At 50.8% G+C, this 18,207-nt stretch overlaps 1 protein-coding gene across 1 annotated transcript in view; it reads right to left on the bottom strand.

Annotated features, from left to right (window-relative positions):
• Nucleotides 1-18,207, bottom strand: part of SIK3 (SIK family kinase 3) — a 69,419-nt gene that overhangs the window by 31,057 nt on the left and 20,155 nt on the right. The window contains exons 2-3 of the mRNA XM_059488201.1: nt 2,567-2,683; nt 1,296-1,359 (exon numbers count right to left, since the gene is read on the bottom strand). Of these exons, the coding sequence (XP_059344184.1) occupies nt 1,296-1,359; nt 2,567-2,683 (181 nt within the window). The remainder of the gene's footprint in view (nt 1-1,295; nt 1,360-2,566; nt 2,684-18,207) is intronic.

Raw genomic sequence — 18,207 nt, 5'->3', positions numbered from 1 at the left:
AAAGTAAAAAGAGATTTATACTTTTCTGTGGTGATACACACCCAAGCCAGCTCCAGGTGATTTTGCTGTGCATGGGAAGGTGAATTTCACAAGCCTTTGGAACTGCTGAGTGTGTCCAGCACCATGATTCATATTTGAATAAACAACTGGAAGGCTCAGCAAGTCAGTTTTTCACCAGGCAATCCACACTTCCCAAACATCAGCTGTCACTCGCTTCCCCTTCGGCTGTCACCTTCTCAGGAGAAATCCAAAGGACATGGACAATATTGACAGGAAGCCATGGCAACCATCTACAGAGGGACTGAGGAACTGGTGGCAGTTTGTATGGCTGCAAACCAGCACTTTTCAGCTTTTAGTTTCCTTAGTTTGGGGCTTCTCTTGCTTCACTAAAGGCTTCGTCTTTTACTACAACTCAGCTTCTCCTCCAGAGAAATGAGAAGTAAAATCAAAAGTGAATCTTCTGCAGTGGCTGACGAGGACAGGGGGAGTGTTCCCAGGAGCTGACAGGCCACGTGTGACTGTCCTCACTTCCTTGACTGAAGCTAATTCAGGCACACAGGATTTTCCCCCCTTTTGGAGGCTCATATTGGCAAAGCCAGTACAGACCAATGTTGCAAAATCCTGACTCTGTCACCCAGTACAAAATTCCAGTGTATAAGTAAATTCCTGTTTCTATAAGTTTTGCTATTGTTCGCCAAACAAATGAATCAATCAGCCCACAGCTCTTTCAGTCGTGCTGCACAGATGCTTTTTTCCCTTTCAGGAACAGCTCCTGTGGTCAAGAACACTCAGCCAAAACTCTCTGGGACAACGGTGCTTGGAAGGAATGTAACCAATGCTGGCTAAGATAACATCAGATATCAAAAAGAAAAGACACGACATGGTTTTGAGCACAAAACCATTCAGAACTGCAAGACTGCTTGTTTCTTTGAAAGCTACTGACACATCCTAACAGTTCTACTATCATCAACAAGGTTCATATAACTTGCTGGGAAGCAAAGCACTCAGCAACACTAAAATCCAAGTGCATGACTATTTCCAACATCTTTAATACCAAAGTGAGCGCGAAAGAGGAGCAGCACCACCTGTCAATGAAACCCAAAGAAGAAGCAGAGGTTATGGGGGCTATTTTTCCATTGAGTTGGTCTAATTTATTCCTTTACTCCTTTTGTCAATGGAAAGTTTGCAGGCTGAAGGGCACCTCTCGGCTGAAACAAGAGTGTGGTGGCTATTTTCGGTTTACTGTAGTTGACCAAGTACATTATCTGATTAAAGAATGCAATAAATGTACTTACCAAATATTTCCCCTCCACTGGCATACTCTGTCACCAGATAAATCATCCGCTCCGTCTCCATAACCTGCACACAAGGACACAGCAGTGACACATAAGGAGACTGCTGAGTGCAAGGAGAAACAGCCCTGAAACCACCTTTATTCCCCTGTAACACAGGGAACTGCTTTCATCAAATCCCAGCTATAACCTTGCCGTGCTCCCCAGAGCCACGTGCAGGGGTGACAGGAATGGGGACAGTAAGGATGAAACGGCAAGTTTCAAACACTAAATCTGTAACCACACATTACACTTCACCTGCACCTTCCTCCTCCTGCTATGTTTCCCCTCCCATTAGCATTTGCTCCCAGGTCTTGTCCTGCTCCAGCAGCCTGGGAGACCTCCCCACCCTGCTCTTCTCCTGCCCTAAACAAAGCCAAGCCACAAGTGTCACCTCTTCAGTACCACATCAAAAGCTTTAGATGGAACGAAACAGGTTTAAAGAGGTTTTTTGGCTCAAAAGAAAGGTTTAAGGAGTAAGTGTGCAAAGAAACACTCCCTGGGTACCTTGAAAGTGCCACAGTCCCTGTAAGCATCTCACACATGGTTTGGCCAAAGCAGCTAAACATTAACCTCTGTCACTTCCACTCAGTTTTAACTCTTTGGAGTCCAAATAAATGTTCATATCTCTCAAGAACAGATGGGAAACAGAGTCCTTTATTCCTCTGCTCCCATCACTCTGCTGCACCCTCCTCACAGAGGGGCACAACCAGCTACCTGTGTAAAGGGCAGACCACGTGGCTTCTGCCTCTGGGGGTTTTGTCTGCAGACAAAAAAAAAGTCAAACAAGCTGGAAAAAATGTCTGCAAACAATATGGAAAAGCAGGTCTGCCGCCAGTATTGATCCCCTTCCAGGAAAGGGCTGAGCAGACCAGCAGGGCCTGGGGGCCACAGGGAGCTGGGCAGGAGAGGAGAGCCCAGTCCTGCTCCTGGGTGAGATTTACTCCCTCCCTTAAAGGCAGAAGGGGAACCTGCATCCGGTTTCAACTGGGAAACTGAGAAGCACACAATGGCCATAAACAAGTGGCAGGAGGCCAGCCCACAGCGGAAGCATGATGGCCAGAGAGAGGAGGATCAGCTACACTTTCCCCCTGCCCCTCCAGTCAGAGCGCTTTGAGACCTTTAAACATCAGGGGCTTTCCCAGTTCCACGTGCAAGGAATGGAGGGATAGCTCTGGAGGAAATGCTGACATGTGGAGTCAAGGGATGGGAGCTCCATGGCACAATGCTCCTACCTGGTACAACCTGATGATATGTGGGTGGCAAAGCATCTTCATGATCTGGACTTCTCTAAATATCTTCTTCAGGTTCTCTTCATCCAGCTGAGTCTTATCAATGATCTTTATTGCAACCTGGCAGAGAGGAAACAGAAGAGAAGTTACTGACCCAGCTGCATTACCCACACAGCAGCTCCCTGCACCAGGGCTGATAAACCCCAGCAGGGATGGGAATGGGGGGCAGTGTCAGCTTCTAACAATTGAAGTGTTTATTTATCTGTTTTAAGCCAGAAGTGCTCTGTAACGCTACACTAATGGAGTTTAAACAAGTCTAAGTGCTTCCAGTCAGCTGCTCTCTAGTCTCCAAGATTTTCCCTCCACCTCCCTGGCGCTGGCAGCTCCCAGCTCCTTTGGGCATGGACTGTAGAACCACCAGACTCCAAACGTGGAGACACTTCTGCGCAAAGAACCACCTGTCCTCAAGTCCACTGGGCACCCCTGCTTCATCCACACACAGCGAGCAGGGATGGGAATCTTTTCTGGAATGCCAGGATGAACAGGAGAGAAAAGGCAGAGTGAAACCTTGATGGAGAAAACAGCTGAGAGAAAAAGCTGCTCTGCCTGGCAGAAGAACATCTGCCCTGCTGCTTCTAAATCAAATTTCAGCCTTTAGTGTCCTCCTCCCCACCACGAAACACCTCTTTGAGCGAGCAGCTCCAGTCTGGGGATTTGTGGGATGAGTTCCCATCCCCCAGCAGGTTTTCTCACTCGGAGAGGGCTCTCCCTGGGAAAAGAACTGCCTCTACAGATCTCCCGGTTGCTTTGCTGGAGAGCCTAATTTACACAAGGCCTGCCCAGGAAGGCTGCAGGATCATGCAAAGGCCTGGGGAAGGGCATGCAAAGCAGCACTGCTGCGCAAACCGCTGAGGATGCACAGCCAGAAAGATCCGACACAGAAACGCCTGGCTTGTCCAGACCCCAGAGCTCAGTGGGGACAAGGACAAGTGCCCTGTGCACGGCAGCGTGCCAGGACCACGGGCACAAACCCACAGGGCACACGACCCAAACACATGTCCCTGTCCTAGTGCCAGCCCAAGGGCAGGGCTAAGGGATGCTCTCACAGGCACGCGCACAACCACACAAAAGCAGCTTCAGATCCTTTAAGGGAATCTTTCTTTGAGGGAACAATCTGAAGCACATGAAAATTAAGCCCCATATTTTATGATCAAATCCTTGCCAGAGCAATAACCGCCCCGCATGTGAGCAGAACCCAGCAGAATCCCGAGAAGGCACCCAAGCACAATAAGCTGTTTCTTTCATTTGAAACCTTTAATTCAGAGCGCAGGAACGCTTCCAGCCTTCCAAGTCACTGAGCATGCTTCCTCCAGCAGGAGCGGGAGCTGAACGGCAGCCAGGTCTGGCACTCGGCGCTGGGAGCTGCTGGCAGGAGGGGCTGGAGCCCAGGCACGAGGTGAAACGGCAGCAGGGGCTGCCAGGCACCGGGGCTGCGATTAACGGGGCAGAGCCACAGGAGCAGCCCAGCGCGGACCCACACCGCGGGCATCCAGGCACGGCGCTCAGGAGAGGGCTGGGGATGTACAGGGAGCCAGGGGGGATTGGGGAACGCTCTCCACATGCTTTTCACCCAAGGTTTTCCTGCAAGAACGGGCTTTTGTAAAGCTGGAGCATAAATACACATAAAAGCTAAGCGACGCTTCCTCCGAGAGCAAAGCCAAGATGTCTACCCAGAGACATGAGTCATTTTCAGGCCCAAAGACGTAAATGAAAATCCACAGATCTGGAGTATTCCTGAGCTCCTTACTCATTCCCAGCTCTATATTTGCTCTAAGGAACTCTCATTTCCCAGCTTAATTACATGGCTCGAGCTGACACTCTCGGCCAAGTTCAGGGTATGCAGAGCATCTGATTGCACCCAGCTTGGTCAGTAGGGCCAGACACAACAGAACTGAATTCCTCTGGTTTTCCCTGATAACCCGGGGCAGGGAGCACCAGGCTGCCACCTCCCCATCTCCCTGTGACGCTGCGGGATTTCCACATGGTGAGTGAAACTCCACACCCACAAGACACACAACAGCTGGATGGGGAGCAAAGCCAGACCTGCAGCACTCAGGAGACGTTCTTCTTGAGAAGGAGCTCAGCCCCAAACCCAAACCCACCCTCAGCAGTTATGCAGAGAGACCTGAAGGGGTTTCTTCCAAATGTTTTCATTCCACACAAATGCCTCCAGCAACCGATGCAACATGAAAGGCAAAAGCCTCCTGAAAAATGCTGGGGAAAGCACCTCGTGCTCCGGTTTCAGGAAATGCAGAGCTTCCTCGGGACCCCGCAAGGGTGGAAGGAGGAAATCCCCTGTGCTCTGGGCAGCAGGGACACGCAGGGAATTCAGGATTTCAGGGGGCTGATGTTCCACCCCAGGCTCTGCAGCACGGGAGCTGCAGCTGGTCTGTTCCAGAGCTCTGCTCTTTGGGTCCTTTTGGAGAATCACTGCTTTTCCAGAGGGCAGGACTGGTGGAAAGGTTTTCCAGAACAGGCCAGGTTGGTTTCTCCATTCCTGCATCTCCTAGCTGGCTGATATTCTCCCTTCCCTCAAGAGATGATTTGGGATTTCAACAGAAAAGGGACTGGCTGAGGTCCTTGTGCTGCACCAGCCACACTGACTCCATCTAAAGCTCAAGGGATGGCCACAATGAATTCAGCCCTTTATTTTATTATTTATTTATTTATTGGAGATTATAAACTGGAGAAAAATAGCCAAACAAAAGGATTTTAGGATCTTTAAGGGAAAAATCTAAAGCACATGAAAACTAATCTTCGTATTTTATGATAAAATCCTTGTCAGGGCAATAACTGCCCTGTCTCCAAATATATGTATATATTTATAATTATTTATGCAAAAAGAATCAGTTTAAGTTATAATAAACCCCAAAATCGAGTGCATTTCCTCATGCTTACAAACACCACATAAAATAAAAGAGGAAGACTAAACATCATTAAGTAAAGCAAAAATTCAGGCACAAGTAGAAGTGGAAGACAACCATGATCCAAATTCTCAAACAATGAAATACTCTAAAAAAGGAGTCTGAGAAATTAACTATTCTTTTATCAGAAGTTAATGAAGCTTACAGGCAGGAGGATAAATGCCAAGCCTGGAGCATGCATGCTGCTACCAATTAACAAAATGTTCCCGCCACTTGTAAACAGTTCATTTATTCCTTCTTGCATCCAAGTAAAACTTGCACTAGTAATTTGGGAAGGAATTGTTACTTGGGAGAAATGACAAGTAGCTAAAAACAATTGGTGGAGAGCAGGCAAGGTGTTCAAAGTGACAGCTGCAGGTTGCAGGTGGCTTGCTCACTGCTTTTCCAGATTTTTCTCCTCCTGGTGCTCAGCTGAACACTGCTCTGTAACTCCTGTGATCCCAAAGCTGTGCTGGGTGGATGCACAGCCAGGCAGAGCCCTGTGGAGAGGAGTGGAAATTCCAACCACATGAAAGCAGGGAAATGGAAGGAGGGGTACGGAAACTCTGGGGGCCAAAAGGGAGCACCCAGATATCCCTGTACCAGCACATCCCACTGCATCCCATGGGAAGTCAGGAGGGATGGAAGGCACATGTCAGGCAAGGCAAGGTGGCTTCAGTCACCCCAGAATGCTCAGAGGTGTGGGGAGGAGCCCAGGCTGCCCCTCTGCCCTGAGCTCTGACCACTTCCTTCAGCCCAGCACACAAAGCCCGGACAATTCTTGCTCTCAAACTCACAGGATTCTCCTGAAGTTCCCAAAGTGTACCATAAACAACATTATAAATTCCTACTTTGCTCTGAGATACCAGGTTTTCAAACCTGGCAGCCAGCAGAGCTCAGTATGCCAAGGTGAGGGGCTCTGAAACAAGGCACAAGGCTTGGAACAGGAGAGGGGAGAATATCAACTTGCAGGAGTTAAAACTTCTATGGACGTCTTGTTTCTCAGCTGAGTGTGGATAACAATCCAGACAGACTTCCTTGAATGCACAGTGCCCTGCCAACAGGAAGGGAAAGGAACTGCTGGGTGCCCAGGCGGATGGGCAGGGAGAGGACAGCCACTGTGCCCTGCGCTGCTCCAGCTGCCTGGAAAGGCTCTGGGGGAGAAAGAGGTGGAAGCACGGTCTGTTTTCAGTGGAAAGGAGCCATGGGACACTGCTTCCTTTTATTTCTGTGCTGGGAACAAAGGAACAAGCCAGAGACCCTGGCCTGGGCTAAAATCTGCTCCTTCATGCCATGCGTCTGCTTGGATCTAATTATAATCCAATGATAAATAAAATTTCTTGCATGAGCGATCGTTCCATAAAGAAATCACCCTTTCCCTTTTAGTTCAGTTGTTTCTGCAGTGGTCTGAGTGAAAATGAGAAACTCCCACTTCTTCCAAAAGCAGCCCATGTGCTCAGTGTGATCAGTGCTCACTGTAAAAGTGTAATTATGGCAGCGGCATTCCTGTAAATCAGCACGGATCTCCTCCATGGAAAGGGAGCCAACAGATGGCACCGGCAAAGCGACAGCATTGAGAAAATCAACATGTTTATTTGGGAGCAAGACATTTCCTAGAACTGTCCTGGGGAGTCCTCCTGCTCCAGATTCCTCCTGGAAAGGGCTCAGTAAACAGTCCCAGGGTGTCCTCTGCCATGGATGGAGGTGTCCCTGCCGCTCGGCTCCTGTGTCACCCCGAGGGCACGTGGCAGCCTGCAGTCACACTGAGAGCTGTCACCAGAGAGGGTGTCTGGAACAAACCAATAAACCTGGAGCAGGCTCATCCTCCCAAATTCCTCCTGCATTTGCAAAGGAGCCCCCTCCTCCCTGTCCACCGCAACCCTCCTGGGCTGACAACGTGAGCTGTCAGAGGGGCTGGCAGGGAACAGCTCTTCCAGCTGCTCCTGCCTGCCACAAACACTTGGGAAGCTCGGGAACATGGCCTGTTTGGATTAAGCAGCTGCTGCAGGGGTAAAAATCACTCCTGTAAGCAGATACCAGAGCTGCACGGGAGAACTCCAGCAGCAGAGACCAGAATTATGACAGAGAAGGGGGAAAACAGAGGGCTAAGGAAGCACTCTGAGGATATGTGTATGAGGCACACACGGAGGCACTCAAGTGGCATATGGACACAGGGCTGTGATAAAAACACAAAAACACAGCGTCAACTCCAGGCTATGCAGGTCGTGTCCTCCTCTGCTGGGTGGGTGTCACTGCACACAACGCCGCGCTCCCGCACGGACATTCCCATGGCAGAGGCACATGTTTCTGAGGCAAGCTGTCAGCACAAGCCTGCTGGTGGCTTTGGGGTCACCAAAAGCCGGTTCTCTCCATGCAAACAGGCAATTTGTACAGTTTTTAGTCATAGGAAAGCGCTTGACAAAAGGGAAGCACTGACACTGCTGATTCCCGGACTTCTCTTGGCAAGCTCACGGGTAACACGGGGGCATGTCCTCCTCAGAATTAACCAACACAGAACCTACCTAAGTCAAAGTGATACAGCAAATAAAACTAGGCCAGTCTGCAGCAACATCAGTGGCTTTTGGAGGTGGCACAAATGCAAATATTGGCAGCAACTGAAAGCAGGAAACTGTGGACGAAGATGTGCTCAGAGAAGCTGCATTTGCTCAGGAAGGAAGTTCTCACCTTGTCCACATCCCTCTGCACAATCAATGCAGGGACTTGTGTCTTGCACAAGGTGAAGAAAATACTGATGGTGTTACGAGAAAAGTCAATACATCCAAATCCTCTTGGCCGGCTGCAGTGTTAATACCCGGCTTGTGTGAGCGCCGTGCTCTGCCGTGACCTTTCCCTGTCCCAGAGGGAGCACAGCTGGGATTTCAGTGGCCAAAGCACAAACCCCACATTCACATCGACGGCTCAGAGAACCAGCTACACCCAGGTAAGGAAATATCATCATTTCAGGGCAGCTTACAAATGTCACAGGACAGGAAGCTCACCCAGAGCACCCCCAAGGATCCCAGCCTTTATCCCTGCTGCATTCCTCCTTTCCCAGTCCTGGATTAACCCCGTGCCAGCAGCTGCAGCTTCTCTTTTCCAACAGAAGCCATCAAAAAGGTCCGAGAGGTAAGTGCTCCCCACCTGACACTTGCTGCTTCACAGCCTCAGTGCTGATTTAGTCCCAAATGCAAACTCTTTCCCACTCTGGAAGCTCAAGGGCTGACAGGTAAATTCTGTCATGTTCAGCCACAGCATAGCTGTGTAAATAACGTCCTGCCAGCCACGAGAAAGCCTGGTCACATTGCTAGAGCTCTACTTGTCACACTCACCTGGATGCCAGGTCCCAAACCCTCCTGGAGAGCTTCTCCTCATTATTTCATCACCTGGGGCAACAGCGGGAAACAACAGAGACCCGGAGTTACCTGCCCTGGCTGACACACACTACATCAGAGCATGCTGAACAGCATCAAGGGCTTTGGGATTGCAGAGAAAGGCACGGGGAAGGGAGCTGGAGATGCCAATTAGATAAACAAACCATCCTGGTGCACAAGAACCTCCCGCTGCTGCAAACGGGAGGTGCCGCGAGGGCGAGCGCCATGAATCATCACCTGGGGCTGCAAACACACACCTGGGAAGAGGCCGAGCACAGGGACAGGCCACAGCACTCCACACGGGGCTGGGAAGAGCCTATCCAGGCTGCATGGAATTAGCACATATCCCCACAAAACCTGGTGGCTGCTCAGCAAGTTCCCTGGGCTTCAGGCAGAGCAGCACTCAGAGGACCAAGCAGCGACCAAGGAGGTCAGCCATGCACAGCTTAAGAACAGGAATCCCTTAAGCTACACCACATCTACTTCTAGCCCTTATCCTTCTTAATGACAAGATTTCAAAGCTTTTTAAAGTTCTGGTCAGACACTGAATCTCCTGGCCCTGCCAGTGCTGCCTTTTTCTCCTCCAAGAGCCTCCGTGGGATTGAGCCGAAGGCAGAGCAAGTCTCAGCAGAGCAGACTGCAGGTAGCCACACCTAACCACCTCAAACACAGCACGGATAGCCACACCACTCCTGTCTGCTGGATTGCACAGCTTCACACCGTGCCCTGTCTGCATTCCCACTGACCTCCCTGGCTTTTCATTTCTCACTCTGTTACAGCAGAAAACCCCTCCAGCCCCAACAGCTTCGGCTGACATTTATGCCAGTAATTTGTTTTTAGTTCAGAAGCCTTGTAAAAATTCCTGTAATGCTTCCCAGATGCAAGGCTGAGAACTTCACAGGAGTCAGAACGTGAATTAGAGGTGGTATGGAAAATTATTTATCCTGGTGAGGGAAGAGAGCAAACCACACAGACAAATGGCAGCCTACAGTGAGTGCTGCTACCTGAAACCTGTCCACACGTCCATCCTCAGAGATCAGGCACCAAGAGCTGCATGCCTGGGAGGTCAGTTCATCAAACTCCTCCACACCTGGACCATAAAAGCAGAATATCTAAGAACAAGTACTAAAAATCAGCTTAAGCCAAAGGAAAAGAGGCTGAGGTAAAAGGCAGGCTGTAAAAGCTCCTGCCTGTGGCATCAGCAGGAATTCTAGTGGGATGCAGCAGGACACTGCTGAGCAGGAGGAATGAAGGCTGAGCCTGAACACGGCTGTGGCGCAGCCCCACGATCTGCTGACAGTCTGCAGCACTACCTCCATGGCTTCCATGCAAATTAAAAGCACTCTTGGCACTTACTACACAAAGACTGCACTTGATAATTAAAACCGGTTTTTGAATGCACTTAAAGTGGTGCAGAAGCTCATGGAGGTGCATTTAAATCGATGCAAACTGGTTAACTAACAAATGTGATGTGAAAAAGCAGAGCCCGGTCACGTAAGCCCGGCTGTTTGTCCAGGGAGGCTCGGCTCCAGCCCCTGTGACAGCAGATGGGAGCACTGCAGTTCTGCTCAGGCCTGACTGCACTCCTGCTTGAGCTCCAGCTCGGCCTCCCAGCCACCTGCAGGCAAGCAAAGCCAAGAGGCGAATCAAATTCTGTGAGGACATTGCCCACCTTGGTCCCCTTCCAGTCCAGGTCACCCGTTCAAACCATTTGCCTTATTGCTGTCCCCTCAATTCAGCACTGCAGCCTACACATCCCATGGAAACAAATCCAGTTCAGTTTACCAACACCTTGAATACCCATCTGTCAGTATTATCTCATGAGATGTCAGCTGAACACTGCAATGGACCTCTGTGCAGGATTCTGCCTCCAAACCTCTCCTGAGATTGCCACTGAAGCATTTAAAGAATCCCAGAATCACTGAGGGTGGAAAAGCCCTCTGAGATCATTGAATCCAACCTGTGCCCAATTCCCACCTTGTCCCCAGCCCAGAGCACCGTGTGCCACGTCCAGCCCTTCCTTGGACACCTCCAGGGATTCCACCTCCTCCTGCGCAGCCCCTTCTGATGCCTGTCAGGAGTTTATACAGAACGAGAGGGTCCCCTTTGCACCTCCTTTTCTCCAGGCTGAGCCCCCCAGCTCCCTCAGCTGCTCCTCATGCCTTACTCTCCAGCCTTGGAGAGAGTTGCTTAGCAGCAAAGTTTTGGAAATGTATTTGCACGCAGGAAGAAAGCTGTGACAGCAGGAGATGCATCAGGAATGCTGCTGTGGAACTGAGCCCCAGTGGGGACTGTCCCTGAGAGCAGAGGGACCACGAGACACGGAGTCACCTGCCGGGTTTCGTGGGAAAGGCCTGGCTCAAACATCAAGACAAGTCTTTAAAAAGCTGCCAGGATATTACAGCAAGCAGGTTTTGAAAGTGTTATACAAAGTTCCCTGGATTGTCATTTTGCTCTAATTCAGTCGTGACCTAAAAATGCAAGTGACGGGGAAAAACAGTGCATTTCAGGTACAGAGTGTGCAGTCAGAGGCAGCTTTGAATTACTGGATTATAAAATAAAAAAGCTCAGAAATAAGGAAATTTAGAAGCTGGTGTGCATGAAGTGATGTGTTGAGAACACACTGTACGTTAGGGTTTGGATTTTTTAAGCAATGCTTATCCTGCAAAGAACACCACTTGGACTGAGAGGTCTCCCGAGAGGAGAGGGAATACCTCACCTCCCTCCTGCCTGACCCATATGGAGCACCCAGCACTGGTGCAGCACAAGTTAAGAGCAGCCACTTTGTAATGACAGAAAATGGCTATTTTTAAATGACAAAACCAACACACGCAGCAGGAGTGCCCTTGGCTGGGCTCCCCAGCCTGCTGTGCACCCCAGAAATGCTCCTGCTGTAAACTGCATCCTGGGAAAACACCTGGCACTGCCCCAGGACGTGCAGCACAGTCAGAGAGCCATCTGGGCTGGGAAAGACCTCCAGGAGCATGGAATCCCCACCTTGTCATCCAGCCCAGAGCACCCCATCCAGGCATTCCTTGGACATCTCCAGGGATGGGCACTCCAAACCTCCATGGGCAGCCCCTTCCGGTGTTAAACAACCCCTCCTGTGAAGAAATCCCTGCTGATGTCCAACCTGAGCCTCCCTGGCACAGCTTGGGGCTATCCCATCCTCTCATCCTGCTGCTGCTTGCCTGGGAGAAGCTGCCAGAGCCACGCGGAGCCTTTGCACCGGCTTCCAGTGGATTTCCTGAGGCTCCCCAAGGGTTAAAGCCACGGACTTCTGGAAGATATTAAGCACCGATGTCTTGGCTTCCCTTCTGCAAACAGCAACAAGCTCCAGAGGAATCTGTCATCCTGTATAACAATCCCTTTCACTCAGCCCAGCAGCCCCAGCGCGGGGCTGGCTCCGTGCTGGGCTCCTGCTCCGGATCCTGCTGCATGCCAGGGGAGCCTGGGCCCTGCACCATGCACGGGAGCTGCGGCGTGCATGTACCGCGTGTGCAGCTCCGCGCACCAGTGCAGCAGCTCCTGCTCACACCAGGGCTGCAGGAGCCTTAATATCACACTGGGATCACCACACAAAGTGACAGAGAGGATGGAAGGAATCACATCTCCTCTTCATGTGCCACCAGGTCCATTTGGGAATGAGGGATTCTGGGCTCTCAAACAGACTTGCACAGATATTTTCCTAAACCTGGCAGTGTTGGGTCTTTTCTATATCAAAGTCAAACTAGCTGGATGTTCAAAACAAGTCAAAAGCAACAGCCACGCACTTACAGAAAAGGAATTTTCCCCCAATATTGAAGATTTCAAATGCATCAAATGCCTTTTATTCAGTATTTACGATTTCCATGTGCATCATCCTGCTGCTGGCAGAGATGCAAACACTGCTCCCCTGCCAGCACCTCTGAGATCACAATTAGGAGGTGACACCATCACCTCTAGTTCTAGGATTATTTTCAAGGTGCCAATTGCATTAACACTGCGGGTCCTGGAGCCCACTGAGCGGGAAGGGGCCGAGATCCTGCCAGGGAAGAGAGGAATAAAGCACCATGCCAGATCTGGATGATACACCGAGGAATTTTTAGACGCTGCGTTTGCAGCAGGAGCCTTTGTGCAGTTTGCCACGATCAGATGGCAGTTTCTATGGGAACAAACAAGCAGTGGCCCTGTCACAAGATGTCTTGTAGAGACACTGATGAAGGCATTGAGTCTCAGGAAAGTTTTTTATGCTGCAGTGCAGCCTGGCAAAGATACTCCAGCTCAGGTTATCAGCTTGGGAGGCAGAACTAGCAGGATACACCCGAAGTATTTTCAGTACAAAGTCAGCGCAGTTGTTACACTCAGAATCTTGAATCCAGCCTTTGTGTGCACACACAGCTTTGGAAGGCTGCAGTTTGCCTCTCAGACACTCCTCCATCAATAATGATGTTTGTTACATGCCACAAAACCCAGTCACTGGAGTCTGTGCTTGGCTCCAAAAGCAATAGAAATGATCAAACTAGTGAGACACTATTTTTTAGCTTCAAACATCAGAATTTTCATCAGTCACAAGACTACAGCAGAAAGCAATTTTCTTCTCAAAACCACTGCTTCTATTTACCATCCCCACCCCTTAAGTTAATTAAAAATCCTTCAATTAGCTGATTTAGGGAGGGTTAATGTTATTGTCAGGAAGACTGGTTCCCCTGGGCCTGAAAACAACTGTGGCTGCCTCCAGCCCCCGATTACACAGAACATTTTCAGACTCAAAGGTTCCCGAGTATCACCACCCCTCACTCCAGAACTGTTATGAAATGGAGTGGAAATTTTTAGAAAGAGAAGCCAAAAGTGAAACTGTGAGGAATGCAGGCTTCAACACATTAACCCTCAACAACCAAGATAAACCACATCCAAGCAGTGGAGAGTCCCCTCCTCACCCTCAGCTTGCCCAGGCTTTGCAGGAGAAGCAAACCAAACTGTGCCAGCTTTAGCACCACGGATTTACCCCCAGTTAGGTGGGAGAGGCACTGGCTGCCCCCAGCCCTCTCCTGCCCTCAGCAGAGTTTATAACAAAGGAAGGTGAAAGGCTGGCAGCTTGGGTCTGGATCGTAAAGCCCAGATTAAAATAAACTGATGTTCTACAGCGGTATTACCTGAGAGAAGGCAGAATTTCTCTCCCTTTTAGCAAGGGACAATCAGGGAATGTCATTCCAGCTTGCTGAGGACAAAACACCCTTGCAGTCATTTCCACTAAGACCTCCCAGTGATGTCAGAACACAGGAGCTGCCTCTTGGAACTTCAGGAAGTTTCTGCTCCCCCCAAAACCACAAAGATTTGCTTGAAATTTGAATTTGTTTCATAACAAAGCAAGCTTGACAGAAGAATCTTCCACAGCAGTAACTGCATGGACCAACTTGTTAAAGAATCACCTTTCACTTGGGCACGGAGCTGAATTACAACACTAGAGAAGCCTACAAGCCACTTCCAACAAGACTATCTGATTTCCCTTATCAGCAGAAACGACTTAAACCCACAGATTACACGCTCAGGAGCTGAAGCCCTACTTCAAAGCCAAGGCATGATCCAGCCCCGGGCTCTCGGGGCCGCGTGGCACAGCAGGGTGTGAGCAAAAGGGCACCGGACCCTGCCCCGTGCCAGGGCTGCCAAAGCCACCCCAGGAACCTGGCTCTCAGCAGGGCAGCCACCTGGGACACAGCCCGGGTGTGACTGCATGGAGAGCACGGGCCTCGGGCTCGTGATTCACGTTCTGCACTGCGAGGAGTGAGTTCAGGTCTGGGCCGGAGCGTCCCACTAATCACCCCAGCCAGGCTCCCAAATGTCACACACGGCCATTAGCCCCAGGTTGGTGACAGCACGGGGCAAAGGGCCAGAGATCAAACAGCAATGGGTGTCACTCTGATCCCTGCTGCTCCAGCCACGCACATCCAACTCGTTCTGGTGCCAAGAGGCAGCACCCAGGGCACCAGAACAGGTGCCCCCAGACCTGGGAGGGAATCCTGCCCTCGCACCGACGCAGCCCTCACGTGAGGCTGGCAGCCATGGTTGTCACCAGCTCTCAAAGCAGGGGACAATGGAGTATTTTTGGAGCACAGATACTGCTATTTTGAAAGCACTTCAGCGCTGTAGTACCCAAATTCTAATTGTGGCTGCTGCTTTGCTTTGCCACCATAAATCCTGTTCCGAGGGAGTAAGACAGCAGCCAATACATGAGCGTAGGCATTGCACAACTGGGCTTCTACAAGCACTTGGTGTGAAGAATAATGTTCTTAAAAGATTTAATTTCTAGGGAATGTTTAAATACCGAAGAGTAAACACTGAGTCAGAGACACGCACTAAATACAGGTAAATGCAGCAGGGGCACGTGGAAGCAAAGCCGCAGCCTGGAATTCTCTCAATGCCTCTCCTTGTACATGGGAAATTCAGGGCCCACAGAGGACAAAGCCTCTTTTATATGTGCAGAAACTGCAAGAAAACAAAAACCAAACAAATACAGCCAACCTACAGATCCGTTTGGGGGTCTTAAACCAAGCCTGCAGCACACAGCCCAGTGCGTCTGAATTTTGGGTATTTGAGCCGTTCCACACACACAAAGCCCGGGGCAGGCAGTGGGTACTCACAGCTCACGGGACCCCTGAGTAACAGCAGCACAGAGGAGATGTGCCCCTGGCCACTGCAAGCGCCTGGGGAACTGCTGTGCATCCCTGGGGTGCAGCACTGCTCCCCTCCACACACACCCCCCAAACTCAAATACATCCCTTTTCCCTCATCACAGCATTTCCTACTTCTTTCAAGCAGCAGGTCAGGACTTATTGCACCAGGAAACTGACCACACGTTTCCATTTGCTTTCAGTAGAACAAAAATATTTACTTTCACAAGCACAAGCTGATGTGCTACTAAATCATTTCACTCAGCCTAGACCTAACAGTCCAGCGAGAGCCACGAACAGCCCAAGAACTCCGTATGAAGGCAACCCTCCAGTGCCAACAGCCACAAAACAGAGGTGTGTTTTCTGTGTCCACACAGCCCAGGGTACTTTGTGATCCCAGACTACCCTTCCCAAAGTGCAGCAGCAGGAACTGATGGCACCTGGCAGCATCCAGCAGGAGCCAGGAGCACCTCACAGCTCATGTTAACCCCCTCGCATGGGCAAAGGCACAGCTAGGGCTCACAAAACCCCTGAGACTTCAGAACAGCATGGGTCAGTCCCAGGCAGGGCTTTCCCTGCCCACCCCTGTCCCAACAAAGCCCAAACCACTCAGCCAAGGGAGCTTTGCCTCCTCAGAAGGGAAAAGGGACCACAGATAGTGCTCTGCAAACTTGGCAGGCCATGTGGGAACTGATACAGCCAGGGTGGGCAAGCTGGAGCCAGGAGAACAATTTTGGCTCCTAAACTGGAAGCCTGAAAAATTGGAAGTGGCGCTCCATTTGTTTAAATTACCTTCTGAAACCATGCTCCATATGTGGGAATGAACAGTCACTCTGGTAGCCCTAAACACAACCAGGAGTAAATTGTTCCAAGATGCACATCTGCACTTACCAAAGATCAGACAGCAGGGCTGCCAAGGCAGGGCTTCATTTCCCTTACAGGACTTTGTTTTAAGAAGTCCTAACTGAAAATGGCAGCCCAGGAAGGTGCTGTGTGTGGAACAGACCACCATCACCCCTGCCTCAGCAAATAAAGGTCTGTCCTGCTGCCTTGGAATCACGGAATTGTCTAGGCTGGAAAAGCCCTCTGAGATCAGTCCAGTGACACTGCCAAGGCCACCACCCCTGTGTCCCCAGGTGCTACCTCTACGTGGCTCTAAAACACCTCCAGAGATGGGGACTCCACGCTGCCCTGGACAGCTGTTCCAGGGCTGGACAATGCTTTTGGTGAAGAAATTTTCCTTAATATCTAAATGTCCCTTGGCACAATTTGGGGCTGTTTTCTCCTGTCCCTGTTCCCTGGGAGCAGAGCCCGAGCCCCCGGCTGTCCCCTCCTGTCAGGGAGCTGTGCAGAGCCACAAGGTCCCCCTGAGCCTCCTTTGCTCCAGGCTGATCCTCACCTGCTCCTGGGGCTCCAGACCCTTCCCCAGCTCCACTGCCTTTCTCTGCACAGGCTCCAGCACCTCAGTGCCACTCAGAAAGCAGGTTTTTGTTTTTCTGCACATCCACACAAAACCACAATAAAATTCAAAGTCCAGATGCAACTTGAAGTGACGAGAGTCCCATCTCGAGGGAGGGAGGCTGCTCCATCCATGCCTGTGAGCACAAAGCCAGCGCAGGGCAGGTGTGTCACACACAGATTTCACATGGCCCTGGAGCTCGAGTGCTCTAAGCCCTCCTGCCTGGGCTGGACAGTCAGAGGGGCTGCAGCCAGCAGCTCATACTGTACGGCTCTCGGATGACGTGCCCAGTAAAACAAGCTGCCTGCCTGCCTGCTAAACCTGGACTATCACAAGACCACGACATAAATGTCAGGCCCAGCAGTGCCTGCTCGCACCCAGCCCTGCAGCCAAAACAGAGTGTGCCCCAAACCTGCAAGGGACTGAGCACAGCCCTTCTGCTTCGAGCCTTCATTTGCAATTCTGCTTGTGTGGGGACAGGCACATTGGTCAGGGCACAGAGAGCATCTGGAGTGCCTGGAGCAGGAGAGGGGGGCAGCTGATTTAACAAGTGACTGACCAGTCCTGGGCAGGAGATTTATTGCAGCTGTACAAGAAAGTACAGAAAAGTGCAGCAATCCAAAACCCTGCCTTGCTTATTCACACTCGATAACAACATTCACCCACACTCTTTCCTTGCCTCTGTGTCCAGGGAAGGGAATGGAGCTGGGAAGGGGCTGGAGCCCCAGGAGAGGCTGAGGGAGCTGGAAAGGGGCTCAGCCTGGAGGAAAGGGGGATCAGGGGGCCCTTCTGGCTCTGCTCACAGGGAACAGGGACAGGAGGAAAGGGAACGGCCTCAGGCTGGACCAGGGCAGCTCAGGGTTGGCACCAGCAGGAATTTCCCCATGGAAAGGGGGCTCAGGCCTTGGCAGGGGCTGCCCAGGGAGGTTTGGAGCTCCCATCCCTGGGGGTGTCCAAGGAAGGACCGGAGGCGGCACTCAGTGCTCTGGGCTGGGGATGGGGCACAGCTGGGACCCCATGGTCCTGGGGGCCTTTTCCACCCTCAGTGATTCTGTGAAATATTGAGTGCTCAGCTTCAGGGAGCTGATTTAACCTTAAGTGAATTATTTCCCCCTTAAGCATTTTTAACCATTTAAGATACCTGCAACACTGAAACCCCAAAGACAATGGTGATGCTGTAGGAAAAAAAAAAGGCTTTAGG

The sequence above is a fragment of the Ammospiza nelsoni genome, chromosome 24 (genome assembly GCF_027579445.1).
Source record: "Ammospiza nelsoni isolate bAmmNel1 chromosome 24, bAmmNel1.pri, whole genome shotgun sequence".
In the NCBI taxonomy this organism is placed as follows: Eukaryota; Metazoa; Chordata; class Aves; order Passeriformes; family Passerellidae; genus Ammospiza; species Ammospiza nelsoni.
This window is presented reverse-complemented; position numbering and strand designations above follow the sequence as displayed.